The sequence below is a fragment of the Musa acuminata genome, chromosome BXJ2-11, assembly GCF_036884655.1.
Source record: "Musa acuminata AAA Group cultivar baxijiao chromosome BXJ2-11, Cavendish_Baxijiao_AAA, whole genome shotgun sequence".
Lineage (NCBI taxonomy): Eukaryota > Viridiplantae > Streptophyta > Magnoliopsida > Zingiberales > Musaceae > Musa > Musa acuminata.
The window spans coordinates 1,114,425-1,134,117 of record NC_088348.1 but is presented as its reverse complement, the minus strand read 5'-3'; the positions used below and the strand labels follow the sequence as shown (position 1 = coordinate 1,134,117).

Below are 19,693 nucleotides of genomic sequence, written 5' to 3'. Positions count from 1 at the left end.
TGTGTCCAACCAAAAAACTACTAGAATAAATATGTGCATGACACTGATCGCGAGAGAGAGAGAGAGAGGTCGGGTGGAGGCAATGCGTGTCGTTATGTGGCCATGGATGGGTCCACCGACTGTGGAATGCCATCCTCGCTGCTCTCCTCTTATTCCGCATCCCAAGTCTTTGACGAAGAACTTACCTTAGATCACCTTCTCACCCACTCTTCATTCACTACTAAGTCAAAAGAAGGCATTACTAATGATAATTATGACAGTATTAAGCAAATAAATAAGCTTAGCAACAAAAGATAAGAGGCTAAAGTTAGATGCAGTACCTTTTAAGTCTTATCAATATATTGGATTCTTTTTAATAAATTATTATTTTTTTATAATTATTGATTATCTCATTTGAATTATCATGATATCAAAGAATCTTGCGATAAACTATTAAGATATTTATCGACTAAACTAGATGACATCTTTATATTATTATGTGTTTAATACTAAGCTGGCCAGTTTATACGATACGATTTCATGATATATTAATTAAAATCAAGGAGGAGATTAAAATTGATCATAGGAGAGCTAATTGAAATTTATCATAGAGTTCCAAAATTAATATCATGACTCTTCTCCTTTTTTTTTTTTTCAATGGGTAAGTGATGTAAATGGGACATAATTTTGATAATCAAATATCTTATATATGTTATCTGACATGTCTGAAAATATTTTATAATTGGTTGAAAAAATAACTTGTGAAATGACAATTTATATTATATTATTCAATGTCCTTTCATCCATGACAAGGATGGCGGCTTCAATTCTTATTAATTTCATGACCTACCATCGATGACACATTGGTGCTTGGAGGAATCGGAATACATTGGCACTGTATATCAACATGCTATAGACAAGTGACTACATGAGCATTGGTAGAATGACTTGTATCCATGGAATAGGTAGTAGTCAAATATGTCTCCTCTTGTATTCCAATGTTGGGAGATGTGGATGGTGACCATGTCTTTGTCATCACACTGAGCATGCACAGTCCAAAACCTGCTTCATGAGCTATCTACATCCATCAAAGGCTACAAAATTTATTGTTTTTCCTTCAATAATTCACTTGGTCTTAAATGATCATGCACATTATTTCTTACACACCTTCTTAATCTAAATTATTGCCAATTATTCAAGGCTTATGTACCATCAATCATATTATCAAATTATCTTCTAATTAAAAATTACTTGAGTACCATTTTGATTTAAATCATTGATCAAAATGCTTAACTTGAAATTAACATAATACACTCAGGTCCGTGTAAATATAGCATCTCTAATACACTTGAAATATATCATCTCTAATATATCATATTCATTTAATTAAATATTAAGGATATAAAATATCACTTAATAAATTTGTACTCATAAAATTGTTGGTTTAATAGTGATGTATTGTAAGATTACAAACAAAATAAAATAAAAAGTTTGAAATCTCAATTTCTTTTATATCTATTTGATGATGATGTGGTGGAAGTGTTTACTAAATAGCAAGAGTTCAAGACTACATCTGATAATTCTATCAAAGATATAAGTTGATTTATCTGATAATAATTTTGTCCCTTACCTTGGAAAAAAAAAAGGAAAAAAAATGTCAGTGACGTGATGGAGATATAAATAGGAATAATATTTATATATGAACAAATACTAGAAAACCATAATGTAGCGGAATTAAATGGAACCACAATCAAATAGAACACTAAGATATATGTGGAAAACACTTCAATGCGAAGGATAAAAACCACGAAGCAAACTAGAGATAATCCACTACGAGAATAATAAATATACAAATCTCAATCTTTTGCTATGAAATGAGAACACTACTAGATGATTGATAACAGTGTATTTGTATTGTCTTAGTTTTTTTCTTTTTCTTTCTCTTCATTTTCTGTCTTGTTTTTCTTTTTTTCTTTTGAATATTATGACTATTTTCTTCTCCCATATTGTTGCTCTATTTCTATCTTTTTTTTTACCTCAGAAACATAGTTACCACACCTCTCCTAATATTAATTAGGATTATATTAAGAGGGGGTGTGAGCTATGGACTACCCAAACCTACTATGAGCTGAATCTGTCGACTATCAACCCACAACCCCTTTTCTTGTTGCAAGGACAGAAAAGAAATCAAATGTGTGCAAAAGAATCAAACTGAGACATTCGTAATTGGCACAAGTAGACAAACGAATCACAGTGCCATTGGTCCTCTAAGCTTGGAAGATGCTGAATGCATTAAGCTACAAGTCAAAGTACAACGCCTCTTAGCTGACCGAGTGCAGCCACCATGTGTGGCAAGCGGAATACTCTCTTCTCCGTGCTACGTACGTGAACCAACTCCATGAGCTTTCCCTGCTCTCAATCTTATTATTATTTTGTAGTAATCCTTTGCAATATTATTTTTTTCTTTTTGTAATTTAAAAGATCAGAAATCGAATCACGAGAGCCGTATTTCTATGTAATTTCAAGATAAAACTATACATTGATCCTCCTCTTGGTCGTTTTTAGCAGCATGATCCTTTGCATTAGTTCCTTCCCATGGCTTCTGTTCCTTTTCATTCAGTATCCTGACCTGCTTGGGCTGGAGTGGCTTGTGTGCGAGGCGGTAAGGTTGTCGAGAGAAAGAGAGAGGCACGCGTGCTTACATGGAGGTGTAAGGATACGATGAGATGATTGACATCGGGAGCAAGCGGCTGGTGTCCTTGATAGGAGAAGTCATTTTCCCTGTGTTGGCAGACGAGCTGAGGAAGAAGCTCAGAGCACAAGACCCGAGGCTGAAACATGTATCGGTGGTCCTTCCCCTACCTTTTTGATCTCATCAACTATGACGAGCTTTTCAAGGAATATTCACTCTCACGGGAGAGAGATCAGATCATATAAGAGCTTACAGAGAGATTTAATGGAGACTACGAGCACTACTGCGTGCTGCAGTCGTCCTTTGGGTCATACAACATCAAAGACGAGTGTGAAATCTTGCTGAGAAGCTACAGACCAACGAATGTAGATGTCGTGAAACATACATTCGTGAAATAATCGAATGGAGGGCATGGATTGATGATGTATCATGTTCATCATCTTAGGTTAATCTTTGTCTTCTCTCTTGTGCTGGGGGTATGGTAGATCTTATGGTTCTGAATGCACTAACCAAACCCAGCAAAGTACAACCAAAAGATTGAAGCCAAAATAACAGCTTTTTAAGAGACAAATCTGCCATTGACTTTGCGCAAGGTAGAGAAACATGTCATGTCACACACTGAATGAAGCCTTTAGATCGTAGCTTCTCTTGTGACTTCACTTGTTCTTGACATCCTACTTATCTAAAAGCTCAAGCATTTTGTTGTCCCTTTGGCATGACGCTACCTAAATCCCGGATCTTGGTCTCTCACCCACCCCAGTATTTTACTCGATCATGTGGCTGTTCAATGCAAGAGAAACAACAGCCTCCAACCCTAAGGTCAAGCAAAACTAGGGTTTTTGTCCACTAGCATACGGAGGCTCGTGGTCTGCATAGATTCTTGTTATTGGGGTTTGGGGTAACTCTTTCCAGCTCCATGCAGCGATATCAGACGCCAGAAAAAACAGTGCATCCTTGGGATTGGAAAACCAGAACTAAAAATAATAGCTAATAGGATTATTTTCTTAAGAGAAGAACACGCCACCCGATCCAACTGTTGTCGTTTGAATGCTTCTGGCTCACCTTTTTCGTGTCAGCAAAACAAATTATTTTGTCATTACTTTTGGCTTGTGATTCGATGATGAGCTTCAAAAAGCTAAGCATTAGAACATAACCTTATACTGCGTTGACAGATCTTTAATACAGTGAAGCAGCAAACCCTATCCTCAACCTGTCCTCTTCATGGTTTGCCTAATATTTAACCCTATCTGTTTGTCTTAATTCTCTACAACAAAAGATTGACCTTCTGCAATTTATATTCCATTTCAGAGCTTTTCGAGCATGCATGCATGCATGATTGATCTTTTCATGTCCCCTTTTGAATTGGGTACTGCTCGAGAAGCTACAGTCTCGCATACACAGATTACTATGAGAGTGGCCCCAGAATAAACAAGTCATGGAGCCCTCTTTGATGTCACTGACACACACGACATACATATGAAATCAGAGAAAGGAGGAAGAACAAAGGATAAAAGTTAGGAGGAGGAAGCAGCACGGAGAAGCTTTTTTTCCTCGTTAGATGCGAAGCTGAGAGGTAACTTTCAACTGAGTCTCTCTCTCTCTCTCTGTGGATGAAATGGGGATGTGAATTGCACAGACAAAGCAGAAGAGTTCACGTACCTTTCTTCAAGGAACATTCGTGGGTCATCAACATGACATACCAACTAACAACAATATATGTATATGCCACCTTTTCTTGGTCTCTAATCATGCATGCATGTACCTAACTCACAAACACAGTCTGTATTCTTGATTTGTGTATCTATACCTAATTTCTTTGATGCATGGCTGAGGTGTAGGGTGATCCATAGCTCCGACGTGGAGATCAATGAAGGAGTTCATGGTTCCTACATATCAAGAATATATGCATGCATGTACTAAGAATGAGACTGTATGTGCCTCGAAAACAACAAAGTTCTCTCGCTAGAGTTGAGAAAACACATGAAATTATTACCTATTAAGCACGACACGTTTTAATGGCGGCTATAATTGTGTTGGTAGATTGTCGCGAATTTGGTGGAAAGACTATTTGTCACCCTATGATCTAATTATAGCCTTGTTTCGTGAGGGAAGACTATGGATGGCGATGTGGTAGAAGGTGAAGCTACAATTAGTCCAACGAGTTTCATGTGTTGCTTGTTGTTTTGGGTGGGCCTTTTCCTTCTCCATCTTCTCTTCCGGCTGCTTCCTGTCACCTCAACGAACGAGTAGATTCTCTCAAATGTTATGATGACTATTATTGTCTTGAGATAGACATCAACTCGATGGAAGAACAATAAATCAGTTTAATCGATGGAACGATAGATTTGTCAAGAAAAAGAAGTACATAATAATAAGGCAATTATTGGATGAGAAATAAAAGCCTTTTGACATAGTGAATTGGTGTGTATGTATGCCACATCATCACCTATATGTTTATGTGCCACGATATACTAAATGATTTATTATATAAATAATGGACTTTAAAATACTTAAATTCGGATTAATAGTAATATATATATATGAACACTTTTGATTTAATAAAATTGGTATACAGAGCTTCATAATGAAGAAAGATGATGACTTATATATTATATTATATTATATTAGAATTTAATTATTTTTAAAAATAATTAACAATTTTTTATTGAATATTGAAGATTTATCCAATTAAACAATTATTTATTTATCTGCATCAAGTTATTTATTAGCAAATCCACTGTCTCCATAATTACTACCACCAGCAAAATGGTGACGGGCTTCAAAAGGCCGACGCATAAGCTGTTCGTGTTTGGGCTTTTCGGCCCATAATCCAGAAACAATTACATAGCCACAGGTGACGGTAAGCTCACTTGACGGTCTCTCGATCCCAAATCGTGAGCCCATCCAAAGTTACTTCTTCCCGCCTTCCCCTCCCCCCAATTTTTGTTTTAGGGTTTTGATCTCTGAATCCTTCCCTCCATTCGCTTCCCTTCACGCCGGATCGCCACGGTCGCGCCAGGGCTCCGGCCGAGAATGCACATCAAGGAGATATGCCTCGAGGGGTTCAAGTCCTACGCCACCCGGACGGTGGTCTCCGGCTTCGACCCCTTCTTCAACGCCATCACGGGGCTAAATGGCTCTGGGAAGTCCAACATACTCGACTCCATCTGCTTCGTCCTGGGCATCACCAACCTGCAGCAGGTCCGGGCCACCAACCTCCAGGAGCTCGTCTACAAGCAGGGCCAGGCGGGCATCACTAAGGCCACCGTCTCCATCGTCTTCGACAACTCCGACCGGTCTCGGAGCCCGCTGGGGTATGAGGATTGCCCCGAGATCACGGTCACTCGACAGGTGCGTCAGTCCTTTCATGCATTTTGAGCTCGTATTTAAGCAATTCGACCAAAAAAAAGGACTTTTACTTGGAATCGACGCCTGGTGTTCTTCCTGTGGAATTAAGTTCTTGGATTTCTTTGCGTTCGTTATTGTTTTTCGTTTTTCAGGAAAAAAAAAGATTTTCTTCTTTTGGGATGAAATTGAGTTGCGGATTGTTCTTTGTGTGGAATTATGACAATGACTTATATATTTCCAAGGTTTTCTTAGGTTGGTCGGTAGTGACTGTATTTTCTTCCTCAGGGTAGAAAATGGTTCTTTTTCTTGTTTAGGGGGTTAAGCTGAATTGTACATGGATGCCTGTTAGAAACTTTAAACACTTGAAACCTGGAGCACAACATTCAGCGTTCAACTCCATTTTTATTGACATCGACAAATCTCATTAACTCACCCGTTGAAAGTTTCTAACGCCTAAAAAAATGAGGTTGAAGTTGTCACTTAACTGCAAACAAAGTAAGATGATCTTTCAGTTGAAAAAGATTCATGCAGTCCCTGTTATCTGTTGTGAAGTTGGGGGAAAAAAAGATATTCCATTGCATGAGGCTCTTCCCAATGTAGGGCTTGGAACGGGTCAATGTGTGTACCTTTGCCTCTACCAACAAAAAGGCTGTTTTCGTGACTCAAACCCTGTCACTTGGTCTATAGAGGAACAACTTTACTTGGGCCATGGTTCACCTCCTAGCTTATGGAGGAAGATGGTGAACTTGTAAAGCGGATGAAATTTCTTCATATTTATTCCTACCGAGATGGACTCAATGGGATCAAAATTTGGTTTGTGCATGCTGCTAGTATAGTAACCACTTTCTGGATATGTATATGGCTGGTTTCTTGGTTTGGATTTTGGAATATAGTAAGTGTCAGGCTTTCCCTTGTGGTTTTAGAATTACATCAATATTATGGCACTCTCTTGATTGTGCCATCCACTTTCATTTTGATTGTATCATTACTAGTATCATGAAGATGGTGGGATCTATAATGAATCTCGTCCATCAGTTGTTACATAAGTTGTTATCGAACCTTTTTTTTTTTTTGGATGTTATCGATGTTAGAGAAACTGATGAACAGTGACATCATATCATAAATATTTGTATTTTGTTTTTAAAATTTTCCTAAAAACATATTCATGAGTAATGTTAAGACAATTTTGTTCCCTTGTGTATCATGTTGCAATCAATTTGCACTGATGACTAACCCTGCTCTTGTTGTAGATTGTGGTTGGGGGAAGGAACAAATACCTCATCAATGGGCATCTTGCTCAGCCTTCCCGTGTGCAGACCCTTTTCCATTCTGTGCAGCTTAACGTCAACAACCCACATTTTCTCATAATGCAAGGGCGAATCACGAAAGTCTTGAATATGAAACCTCCTGAAATTTTATCAATGCTGGAAGAAGCTGCCGGCACAAGAATGTATGAAATGAAAAAGGAGTCTGCTCTGAAGACACTTGACAAGAAGCAAAGCAAAGTAGCTGAGATAGATAGGCTTCTTGACCAAGAGATTCTTCCTGCTCTTGAGAAGCTTAGGAAAGAGAGGATGCAATACATGCAGTGGGTCAATGGCAATGCAGAATTAGATCGGCTCAAGAGATTTTGTATTGCTTATGAATTTGTCCAGGCAGAAAAGATACGAGATAGTGCTGTCAATGAGGTGGGTCAAGTTAGGAAAGAGATGGCTGAAGTGGATAAAGACACTGAAAAATTGAAATCTGAGATACAAGAGATGGAGAAGAAAATATCTATCTTGACCGCTGATAAAGAGGCAAAACTAGGTGGTGATATGAAGGCTTTGTCTGAGAAGGTGGATATTCTTTCTCGATCTCTTGTGAAAGAAACTTCTGCAATGACTAACCAAGAAGAGTCTTTGAAAACTGAGAAAAAGGCTGCAGAAAAGGTTATGATTGTTCTAATACTCAATATTGTTCTGTGTATAATGCAGCATATTCTCTTTATGCTATCTTGTGGCTGGAAACTATCAGATATAGCTGCCAGATCTTAAGATTCTTTTCCTTGCAGCTATTGTGCATCGAGTAATTAGGTGTACAGATTATTGCTGCATGGTTTGCAACGTTGCATGATCTATTCAATCTGATGATAATGTTTGTCGTCAACAGATCATTAACAACATTGAAGAGATCAAAACGACAAAAGCTGAGAGAGATGCTGCAGTGAGAAAATCTGAGGAAGGTGCGACTGATCTGAAAAAGACAGTGGAAGATTTATCTAAGATTTTGGAAGACTCTGAGAGAGAATATCAGGTAATTTTATTAGTGAATAAATTTCAAATTATCAGTGAATATCAGTTAGATTTAAAAAGATCCAAGATATATGTTTCTTAATGTACTGAAACTTAACTATCACCAGGGTGTTCTAGCTGGCAAGAGTAGTGGAAATGACGAGAAATGCCTTGAAGATCAACTAAGGGATGCTAAGGCTGCTGTTGGACTTGCTGAATCAGAGTTGAAGCAACTAAATACCAAAATTGGTCACTCTGAGAAGGAGCTGAAAGAGAAGAAGGGTCAACTGTTAGCAAAATGTGACGAAGCTGCTGCTGTAGAAAATGAGCTAAATGTTAGGAAGAAGGATTTGGAAGCCATTAGATCAGCCATGGGCTCTATTTCTTATGAAGATGGCCAGATGGAAGCCCTACAAAAGGTTTACATAGATCTGACAGTCCATGGACAGTAGAATAAGTTTGACCTTTCATGTTAAATGCATCTAGACATAAAAGTATATCTGCTTGATCGATTCTGGTGTTGATTTGTCATTAGGATCGATCTGCTAAGTTAGAGATGATTCAGAAGCTGAAGGACGAAGTCCGTGTTCTTTCAGGAAAGCTTGCAAATGTTCAGTTCACTTACCGTGACCCTACTAAGAATTTTGATCGTTCAAAGGTTAAAGGTGTTGTTGCAAAGCTTATTAAAGTGAAAGATGCTTCCACAATGACTGCCTTGGAGGTTTGTTTTTCCCAAATTTGTATCACTTGGTTGTTCTATTTGGGATGTGGTTTGTTGTTTATCGCTGGTTTTTTTATCACATATTTTCATGTTTGTAAAGTCAGTTAGATTTGCAGGTTGCTGCCAGAGGCAAGCTGTTCAATGTTGTTGTAGACACAGAATATACTGGGAAACAGTTACTTGAATATGGAGAGTTGCGGAGAAGAGTAACAATTATACCCCTTAATAAAATTCAAAGTCACATTGTTCCTCAACGAGTCCAACAAGCAGCTGCTAGACTAGTTAGTTTTGTTGTTTTGTTATATGATGTATTTGTCACATGGCTTTGTAACTGCTTGATGATTTAAAGCTAAGAGTTTGTGTAGGTTGGAGAGAAAAATGCTCAATTAGCTCTACTTTTGGTTGGATATGATGATGAAGTGAAGGTAGGACACTCCACATCAGAATATATGTTGCTAGTCATGCAAAGTATGGTTTAGAGTTCTTGATATGTTTGTCGTGGAGCGGCTGCCACCAATGAAGTTTTCATGATGGTGGTCCAGTCCTCATTAATTTTTATTTCTTAAGAATTGTTATGCAAATCCTTTTTAATTATTCTGCCATCCAGGTGCTTCTGTCTGATAAAATTTCTCCTTGTAACTTAATATCAGAAAAAAAGCAAATATGCTGACATCTACAACCTAACTTTGCATTCTGTTAAATGTTTGATACTGCAGAAAGTCTTGTCATTTATTTTTAACCAGTGCACCTTATTAGTTATTACATTTGTAAATAAATGCTAATGCTAGCTAGTAAGGGATGAACTTTGAAAGCTAGGTTTTAGTTTAAATAGAAGTAAGAAGTATATGTAAGGTGGAATTTACTGCATCAAGAGATGAATTGTAAGCATGATTGAAATAAATGAATAAGAAGTTCCATAAATAGAAATATTCCATCTAATATTTAACAGAGCTCAACAGAGGGAACAAATTCATGTCACTACCATATATGTAGGAACATATAGCATGTTGTAGTTGTATTTCATTTGTACATCAAGCATATATTCTATGTTTTTATAGTCCATCATGAGTATTTTGAGCATTACCTTGCATGCTTGTCTATAAGTTTATGTGTAAATCTAATTTCGTAATATTAAAGTGCTTATTTGCTATGTATTCTCTTATTTGCATTCCATGGGAAACACAGACTAATTGTTGGATAACATTTATGATACCTGCTGTTTATAATCACCGAGATTGTTCATTTTTGTTGCAGAATGCTATGGCTTATGTGTTTGGGTCCACATTTGTTTGCCAAAGTATTGATGCTGCAAAGGAGGTACTCAAATCTTTAGTTGCTTTTTGTGCATTCTATATTGTTGTTGAGGACTTTTTTTTTTGACAAACAAACATACTCTTTTTGTTCTGTTGAATATATATTGAATTTTTTATTAAAAGATCAACCTTGTCTGTTATGTGGTCTCCTTGGGAAGCTACATTGTGAATGTTGCAAACCACTCACTTCTCTAGTGTAGGTTATCTTGTTGCAAACCACTCACTCCTATCAGAACTTGGTGGAACCACAGTTCTCAAGACGCTGACTGTTACCTAACATTTTATCTTCAATTTTAAATCATTTTGTCCAAATAACATAGCATGTTTTAGTTGGATACGGAACTATCTACATGTGCTTTCTTTCTTTAGCTGCAAGTGAAGTAGTGCATGAAAAATTACTGGTTCTTTTGGATTCTTTTTACTCCAATGCTATACTTTCTACAGGTTGCCTTTAATCGGGACACCAGTGTTCCTAGTGTGACTCTTGAAGGTGACATTTTTCAGCCAAGTGGTCTTTTGACTGGTGGAAGTCGCAAGTATGTTATCAACATGTTCTTACTATCGAATTGCCTCAGGAAACCTTGACTACATTAGTCAGTATGCTAACTTTATATTTACTTCTTATTCTTCAACATTTTATGCTTTTAGAGGTGGAGGTGAATTGCTAAAACAGCTTCATGCATTAGCTGAGGCTGAATCAGAACTCAACATTCATCAAAGAGGGCTGTCAGAAATTGAAGGAAAGGTTGGATCCTAATCAGACTTAACGTGTATGCTATATAGTTCTGTTACTGTATTATGTGTTCCTCAATTATCTACTTGTTGGATTAATCAATATAAATCTACTCTCTTGTGGATGTTGAGGTTGTGAAACAAAATCAAAAGAAAAGAAAGAAACTGAAAGTTTGTGTTGTCTCTGACTTTAAACAAAGCAAAGTTGTTGAAGAAATGTTATGGTAGAGATGCACTGTTTGCAGCCAGTTACTTTTCTTTTTAACCCCATAATTAAATTTGGTAAATGTGTGTTCTGAATGAAAATTGTCAATATGTTCTTGAAATGTTTCTTTTGGAAAATAATATATCTATTTAGTAGTCAAAGGAAACAAGGAGGACAACTCGATATCCTAATTTAAGTTAACAAGCAGATCTGAAGATACTATAATTGGCCTGATATGAGCATGTAAACTCAGCTATTTTTCTCTGTTGAAATGCAGTCTGAATAATATTTAGAAGATATATTCATGAAGCCAGAGTACTAAGTTGTCTATACCCTGGCAATTGGTACTCAACATCATAATTTTACTTGGTTATTTATGCTTTTAGACCTATATACCTTGCATGCTAACCTATTCTCAATTGTGATCGATTGATTCTCATCACCGTAATCTTGCTGGTGTGACCATCCCCAACTGCCCTTGGACAGTATGGTAAATTAGTCCCTCAACACTGCAATAATGTTATCCCTTAGTGCAAAATTTTGAGTGCTATTGGGTTTAGGCATAAAAGAAGTGTGTTGCAGTAGTAAGCATATGCTCATTAATCTGAGTCTTCAAGTAGCAAGGAAGTCATTGTCCAAAAAATTGAGGTTTGTGTGTCAATTCATAAAGAGGGAATCTTTCACTTATATGCGGACTTCATTTTTGATTATACTGCAATATTCTGTTTCGGTATATGGTCTGAGTTATCATGAGTGGCAACCTTGATATAGTGATGCATACAGGATTACTAGCTTGAAACTCTCCTTTTTCTAGTGTTCAGTGTTTTGGTTCAGGAAATATCATACTTATAAAGTGAGATAACTAATCATACACCTGTACCAAGTTTAGGGTTTTTTTTTTTGTCTTTGTGTTGTAGTACTCGTATGATCTTATAGCTATATCCATTGTCTCTTTCCTATTATACATTAGTTTAATAGCCCTTTAGGGATTTGTCAAGTGCCTATAGTTGTAACATTTAGCATATATTTGGTAGACAATGTTTTTTTTTTCATCTACCTAGAAGATAGTAGGTATTTATTTACTTTTTTTACTTTGGGATTATTGGGATTTCAAGTTTTATTTTGATTTGCATTGTTTGGGGATGAAAGTTACCATGAACTGATAAAGAGAACCGATCCATTTATTTTTCATAGGTCTGATTCATGTGATTTAAAGTGTTTAAGCCCACGTAGTGGTAGTTGTTTTGTCTTATGAGACTAAACCATGTTGTCACAATCTCTTTAAATTAAGGCATGATGTTCCGTCAAAGAATAATCCTAGTAGGGCATGTGAGGCCAGTGCAATAAGCTAGTTTCACATCATGAGATGCCTCTGATGCTTTTTATGGTTATCTCTTTATTACTTGAGTTCCTCAAATCGACTTACTGAGAGGACTGACCTATTGACTAAATTGGAGTGACACAAAAGTAGTGATGTTACTGGGTACATGTGGTCAGTTCAGTGGAATGTTTTGAGTGTTGGCTGTATGCTGGTTTTGTGGGAGCTATCATTTTCAATGTTTCGTTAACACTGGACAACGATGATTTATTTTAGCATTGAGTAGTTTTCTTTGCCAAGTTTAAACTCTTTCTTTGCCCTTTTCTAAAGATAAACAAAAACTCTGGCTTCGATTTTCATATGAACTTTTTCTTGAGAAAATGGGATTGACTACTTGAATATAGCTATTTTTGCAGCAGCATGCAATCACAACAGGATGTTTCATTTGCATATCAAATACTATAAACACTATGGATTAATGCTGAAATATAAGATATGAGGAAAACATGTTTTCTTGTGAAAACTTTGCAGATTGCTGCCCTAGTGCCTTTGCAAAAGAAGTATGTTCAACTCAAGTCTCAACTTGAACTGAAATCATATGATCTTTCGCTCTTTGAGAGCAGAGCTGAGCAAAATGAGCACCATAAGGTTGTTGCTTCCCCTCGAAAGTATTGTACCTATTAATGTTAATTTTGGGTTTCTTCCGAGTTAGAAAGTTGATTCTAGTGTTTTCTGTATTTTGGTATTAATTTTGTTTCTATTTTCAGTTAGGTGAGCTTGTGAAGAAGATTGAAGAAGATTTGGAAGAAGCAAAGTTAAGAGTGAAAGAAAAGCAACTTCAGCACAAGAATTCTATTTTGATTGTCTCAACGCTTGAAAAATCCATAAAGGAAAATGGAAATCAGCGGGAGACTAGACTTAAGGATTTGGAAAAAAAGATCAAGTTACTGAAATCCGATATGCAGTCTGCTTTAAGACAGCTAAAGGTGGCTTTTCTTCTTTCCTAATACCAGAAATATCTTTTTTTTCCTTTTTTATTAAACCTGGGTTTTAGCTCGATTACCAGATATATCAAGTCACTGAAATCTGATGCAGTGTGGTTTTCCTTTCTATTTGTTTATGAGTCAGTATTCACTATTGCATCAGAATGGTACTCGTATGTATCGACCTTTTTTTTTAATAAATTTGCACATTATTACTTAAAATGTCTCTGATTTTAATGATTTTCTCCTGTTTGAATGTGATATTTTTCATGCCTAAACCATGAAGAAATAAACAGTTGCCAAGTCTTTATTATTGAGTATTGCTGCTTAAAGCTTCTTTTTTACTCTATGTGAAGTCACTGTTCATAAATTTGAATTAACTTCCCAAGTTCAACAGTTGGATTAACTGCCATGTGCTAGATGCATTCATTAATCCTCTCAATCAAGTGGAATTTGAACTTAATATTCACCTTGTCATGTGCAAGTTTCCCCGTTAAAATTAGATTGTTTGATTCTTGATGCTGTTTATTGTGGAGAAAATCAAATTGACTGGTAAATAAGTTATTTTGTAATAAGTTATTCTTGATGGACTCAGTATTTCCAGATTTTTCTTGTTTGAAATAGTTAATGCTAATTGTCTTGGTTTAATATTTGGATACAATGAAATTTCTGTTTAATATATGGGTGTCTAATTTGGTGGTATGGAGCAAGCATCATGTCCTGTGCCATAATTCTATAAAACTAAGGACCAAAAACTACTGTAAGAAAAGAAAGTAGTGCTGAACCAACATGTTTTTGACTTTGTAGTTCATTCATGTTAATGGATATCAAATGTTATCTGTATTCATGTTGCCTTTTCTATCTTTTCTGTGTCCTGTAGATTGATAGCTCCTCCCAGAATCAAATTTTGCCATTTCTCTGTTCTCTCTCATGACCATAATATCCACCACCAACCATTTACACCTCTGAATCTGACACTTATCAAACTTGGAATCCATTAAGTACTATATCTGACTTTTGCTGGTACATTGCAATTCTTTGTTTTTAATGCTTCTTTCAAACCAACTTTTCAAATTTCTTTTCTTTCATAATCAATAATTGACTAGAAGTTTGAGTCTGCTCTTATTTCTGTAACTTGCAACAGAGCATTTCTCTCATCTTCTAATACATTTCGAAGTACAGGGAAATTCCAGAAATTTCTTGTTGCTTGCATGAGCATTAGCTGGATGCAATGTGTTATGTTTTCTATCTGCAACTTAATATCTGAAGTTTCTACTTATAGTGGCATTTGCACTATTTAAATACATTGGGATGTTTGCCATTCACCTATCTTCTAGTGGCTTATGCTAAAATTATCTGAATAAAACCATTTACACAAGCTCCCTAGTGACTTGTCATGATCCGTGGTCCTCGGTTGTATGGAAAGTCCATGATTTTGTTCCTTGACCTTTTAAAGAAATATCATGGTTTTCTGCTTTTGTTCATGTCATCTCAAGTTACAGTCTCTCTACATTTTGATGGGCAGGGACATGTTGTATTGTAGACCATTTAATTGAATCTTAGTGTATAGTAGGGAATATTAAATAGTTTAGCTTACCTGGATTTCTTGTAGCATTTAATGCCAGGGAAAATGTATTATATTTTAATTGTAGAATCCTGGGAATTTCAGGTAGTTGCTCGCTTAAGTTTCTTTAACTACATTCTCTTTAACTTTAATTGTTATAGCAGCATCTTTAAACATTGGTGGACAAATTGAAAATGTGTTATCTCTTCTAAGATATTGAAACATGAAAACTGCTTATCCGGGAAACTTGCAGATATGATATGATGAGTTTGCAAAATATTTTTACTGTGTTTTGTTCTATAATAAGGAAATGCAGTTTTTCTTTTATTTGTCCTATAAAAAGCAGCATAGCTTTGTCCACTCTTTCTCAATTTGTTGAGTTTATGTTTATACTAGTTCTACTGCTGGGTGGAAATTGAGTTGGGGATTTCTTGAAATAAAATGCATGGAGTTTAGAATTCTGTATTTCTATGGACATTCATATTTGAAATAATCATCTTTGTTATACGTCATTTATATCAACATACTTATAAGAAGCTAAAAAGCTATTTCTTTATGAAGATTATGCTAAATTAAGACTGTCTACTTGTTCATGTGGTTCTTTTAGTTAGATGCTTTAATGTCACCTATTTCTTGATTTTATGTTTGCTATAATTGCTTCATTGTCGCAGGGCATAATATGGGGACAGACATTTGGTAAGGCTTACATGAGTTTGCTGTACATGTGCTAGGTTCATGAAAGTGAGAAAGAGAAGATTATCATGGAGAAAGATGCAATCCTGCAAGAGCTTGTTATGTTGGAGAACCAATTAGCTGCTTCAGAAACTCAGATTCACACTCTCACTGAAGAGCTTGATAAACAACGAAACAAGGTAATCCCTAGTTGAAGATTGACAATGATCACTTTTATCTTTTTGTTGGGCAAGGGAGGATAACCAATATGTTCTGAATTCTGGTTAACTAAATGCCACTGGTGCAGGTCAGTTCCATCAAGCAGGCGTATGATCAAGCAGAGTCTGAGTTGAATTTAAGTCGCTCAAAGTTGAAAGAATGTGATACACAAATAAGCTGCATTGCTAAAGAGCAACAGAACCTGCAACAGAAGCTTAGTGATGCTGCAGTAGAGAGAAAGAAGATGGAAAATGAGGTGCTTCTTGTGGATCTTTCTTGCATTCTTTCTTATATAAAGGTATGGAAGCATATCTGTGCTCATATCTGATTTCCATTTAGGTAAAACGCATGGAGATAGAACAGAAAGATTTTTCTTTGAAAGTTAACAAGCTACTTGAGAAACATGGGTGGATTGCTGCTGAGAAACAACTATTTGGGAAGAGTGGAACTGACTATGATTTTTCAGCCCATGACCCAAGTAAATCTAGGGAGGAACTCGAAAAGATGCAGGCTCAACAATCTGGGTCTGCATTTACTCTCTCTCTCTCTCTCTCTCTCATGAAACCGCTACAACTGAAGCATAGTTCTTGATCAATCGAATGCTCACTTGACCTTTATCTTTTATTACTTTGCAATAATTGTTTGTAGGCTTGAGAAGAGGGTCAACAAGAAGGTGATGGCAATGTTTGAGAAAGCGGAAGATGAATACAATGATCTAATTTCAAAGAAAAATATTATTGAGGCAGGATGAACATTTTTTTTTCCCTGTATTCTTTTTGTTTTATGAACTGGTAGGTGTGCATATTTATTGTTGTTTTGCTTGCTAGAATGACAAGTCAAAAATCAAGAAGGTGATAGAAGAGCTGGACGAAAAAAAGAAGGAAACTCTGAAACTAACTTGGGTCAAAGTAAACGAGTCAGTGGTCACTTTTTCTTTGGAAGCTTCATTTACTTTCTCTTCTGTTAATAGTAACCTCTGTTTTGAATAAAATTGCAAAATTGCTTGTGATTCTTGCTGTCACCATTTCATAAATTGTTTCTCGTGTTCTCTGTTCAACTGAACTGTATTCAAGTTTCAAATTGTCTTTGCAGGGACTTTGGATCAATCTTTAGTACCCTTCTACCAGGCACAACTGCTAAGCTAGAAGCTCCAGAAGGGTGCAGTTTCTTAGATGGTCTGGAGGTTCGTGTCGCATTTGGAAGTGTTTGGAAGCAGTCTCTCTCAGAATTAAGTGGAGGACAGCGATCTCTTCTCGCGCTTTCTCTAATTTTGGCATTGCTTCTTTTTAAACCTGCACCAATTTATATACTTGATGAGGTATTTTTAACCTTGTTTATCACTAAGTGAATATCAAACTATGCATCTTCTCCCATTTGGAACATTTAAGATGATTTTTTCCCGCTGATGGTATTATCCTATGAAATATTTCTGAATCCTGACCAACTTGTACTTTGGTACAATAAGAAACAACTACTCAAATAAATTGATGGAATGCTAAAATAAATTGCCAACATACACTTTGTTTTTGTCAACAAATACCATGACTACTAATCGGTGTGGATTAGATAATCATATGCGAGATGCCAAAATATCTGTTTACACAATTGTTTTTCTTTCTTGATTTTGTGCAACCTTGATAAAGAAATTGGGTTGTTTAATGGGGGGCATGTGTTTTCTCTTCCTCAGGTGGATGCTGCTCTTGATCTAAGCCATACACAAAACATTGGAAGAATGATTAAAGCCCATTTTCCGCACTCCCAGGTTTTGCTTCTATAAGATGTCTGATTAATTTTTTTCTTTTATACGTACGTATCATGATATTATATAATCTACTTTGGCCAAAATTCACAGTTCATTAGAGTACAAAATTGTTTGCTGTTAAAAGTATTCTTTTAGAACGTTGGAAACACTTCTTAAAACCTCATAGCTGCACTTAGGTTAAATTTGCAAAGGACCGCATCAGATGTGTTGGCTTTTTGCTGGTATTGTGCTAATTCACTGACATAAGGTCATGGCACCATAATAGTGGGATGAGAGCTTGCTTGTGCCAGCTGATGCTGATATATGAGCACTGTGATTGCATGTTACTGGCACAGGATGTGCCATGAAACTTGGAGCCTTTGTTCATGCAATTGCTTGGAAGTAGTTTATGTATTATGCTAAATGATGGAAAAGGATCTTTGCACACAACCGAATTTAGTTTTGTTATTACTGTTGTTGTTGTAGCTCTTAGTAGTGCCTGTCATGTTTCATGATTGAAACAAAACAGGATCAGTGGCAACTTTTTGATCGTCTGAAACGTCCTTGTATGGATTGGGACTTGCTCACAAGAACCAGAGAAATATTTCATTTTCCTGATTCCCAAACCTAGATAGCAAAAATTTATCCACTCTGATTGCAGCTCTGATGCCCATTTCTCTAAGTTAAAAAGTAAAAAATAAAAAAATAGTTATTAACACAGCTATTTTGTGCAGTTTATAGTGGTATCACTTAAAGAGGGAATGTTCAACAATGCAAATGTCTTATTCCGGACCAAATTTGTTGATGGAGTCTCTACTGTTACAAGAACAGTTACCTCAAAGCAGAGATGACCCTGATAATTTGTTGTGTTCTTTGCTGGTAAGTTGTTACCGTTCATTTTCATCTGCTTTTTTTTTTTTGAAAAAAAAATCTGTGATGCTATTATTTGCCTGGACAAACATTCCAAATAACATGAATAATCGTTTGATTACGTTTTTTTTTTTTTTTTTTTTTGTGTCCTGTACACAGTGAAACATGCAAACGTTTTGTTTAGTATGTTTAATCCAGAGGGTAATAGGACTAGAGTCTGTGATTTACCTTTGGCCTGCGTTAAGTCGATACTGTTTAAATGTTAAAAGGCACAAAAGGCATCTTTCAACTACACTATTGGCATGCAAGCAAGTACTTTTTCTCGAGTGTGATGTCTTCTTCATTTTACATGTTTTGTCTTCGTTATAATTACCCTTTTATGTTTGCTGCTGATCATGTCAGGTGCTCTTCTGGATCACACTATCTGACCACCATCACTGGGGCAACTCTTTGAATGTAATGGAGATTCATTCCAACCCTGGTGACACCAGAGACGACCTCCAGGTTTTTCTTCCCTTTCCATCTGCTGTCGTGTAAATTAACTGTGCTGATGATGCCTTTAGTAGTGGTGTCGCAACGTCAATTAGCTGTAACACATTATTCATGTACGCACACCACTGAATTAAAGATGTTTCTACATGATATCTATTTCGTCTGCCTGAGATCGCGTTGAACTGTCGATACACCCAAAAACATTCGCCGATTAATTACTACACGGTTGAATCGATTCGAGCCAACGCGATGGCACTGTCATCAATCCATCGATCGATCCAAAATCCCCATCACTCCACCTTTTTAAAGTCTCTCTGCACTCTTCTCCATCGAATCGAAAGGACTCTGCTTGATCCCGTTGACATGCATAACCCCATTCGTTCTTCCGACACCCAACACCCACCCCCCTTCCTCATCATCTCACCACGCCACATCTTTATGTCATCCACCTCCTAAAGCTCCTTTACCGACCATATGTTCTTTCACATACGAAACCCATTCTTGTCACCATCACACCTATGCAGCCATCCCACCAACACCAACCTTAGTGGGAAGAAGGTGGGCAGGCCTT

General features: G+C 36.5%; 1 protein-coding gene across 1 annotated transcript; it reads left to right on the top strand.

Moving 5' to 3' along the window:
• Nucleotides 1–5,592: 5,592 nt before the first annotated feature.
• Nucleotides 5,593–19,272, top strand: LOC135627446 (structural maintenance of chromosomes protein 2-1-like). Its single transcript, XM_065133553.1, has 21 exons — nucleotides 5,593–6,022; nucleotides 7,270–7,950; nucleotides 8,171–8,314; nucleotides 8,421–8,711; nucleotides 8,828–9,013; nucleotides 9,130–9,294; nucleotides 9,379–9,438; nucleotides 10,268–10,330; nucleotides 10,771–10,862; nucleotides 10,975–11,071; nucleotides 13,113–13,229; nucleotides 13,349–13,567; nucleotides 15,860–16,000; nucleotides 16,108–16,275; nucleotides 16,359–16,543; nucleotides 16,668–16,761; nucleotides 16,847–16,935; nucleotides 17,112–17,337; nucleotides 17,707–17,781; nucleotides 18,495–18,639; nucleotides 19,033–19,272. The coding sequence occupies exons 1-20, from the start codon at nucleotides 5,705–5,707 to the stop codon at nucleotides 18,609–18,611; spliced, it is 3,528 nt and encodes a 1,175-aa protein (XP_064989625.1). The 5' UTR covers nucleotides 5,593–5,704; the 3' UTR covers nucleotides 18,612–18,639; nucleotides 19,033–19,272.
• The last annotated feature ends 421 nt before the right edge of the window (nucleotides 19,273–19,693 follow it).

Coding starts and splice junctions, on each gene's coding strand:
- LOC135627446 (XM_065133553.1), top strand. CDS start 5,705: ATGCACATCAAGGAGATATGCCTCGAGGGGTTCAAGTCCTACGCCACC. Junction 11,072..13,112: donor TGTCAGAAATTGAAGGAAAG/GTTGGATCCTAA, acceptor AAAACTTTGCAG/ATTGCTGCCCTAGTGCCTTT. Junction 16,544..16,667: donor ATGCAGGCTCAACAATCTGG/GTCTGCATTTAC, acceptor AATTGTTTGTAG/GCTTGAGAAGAGGGTCAACA.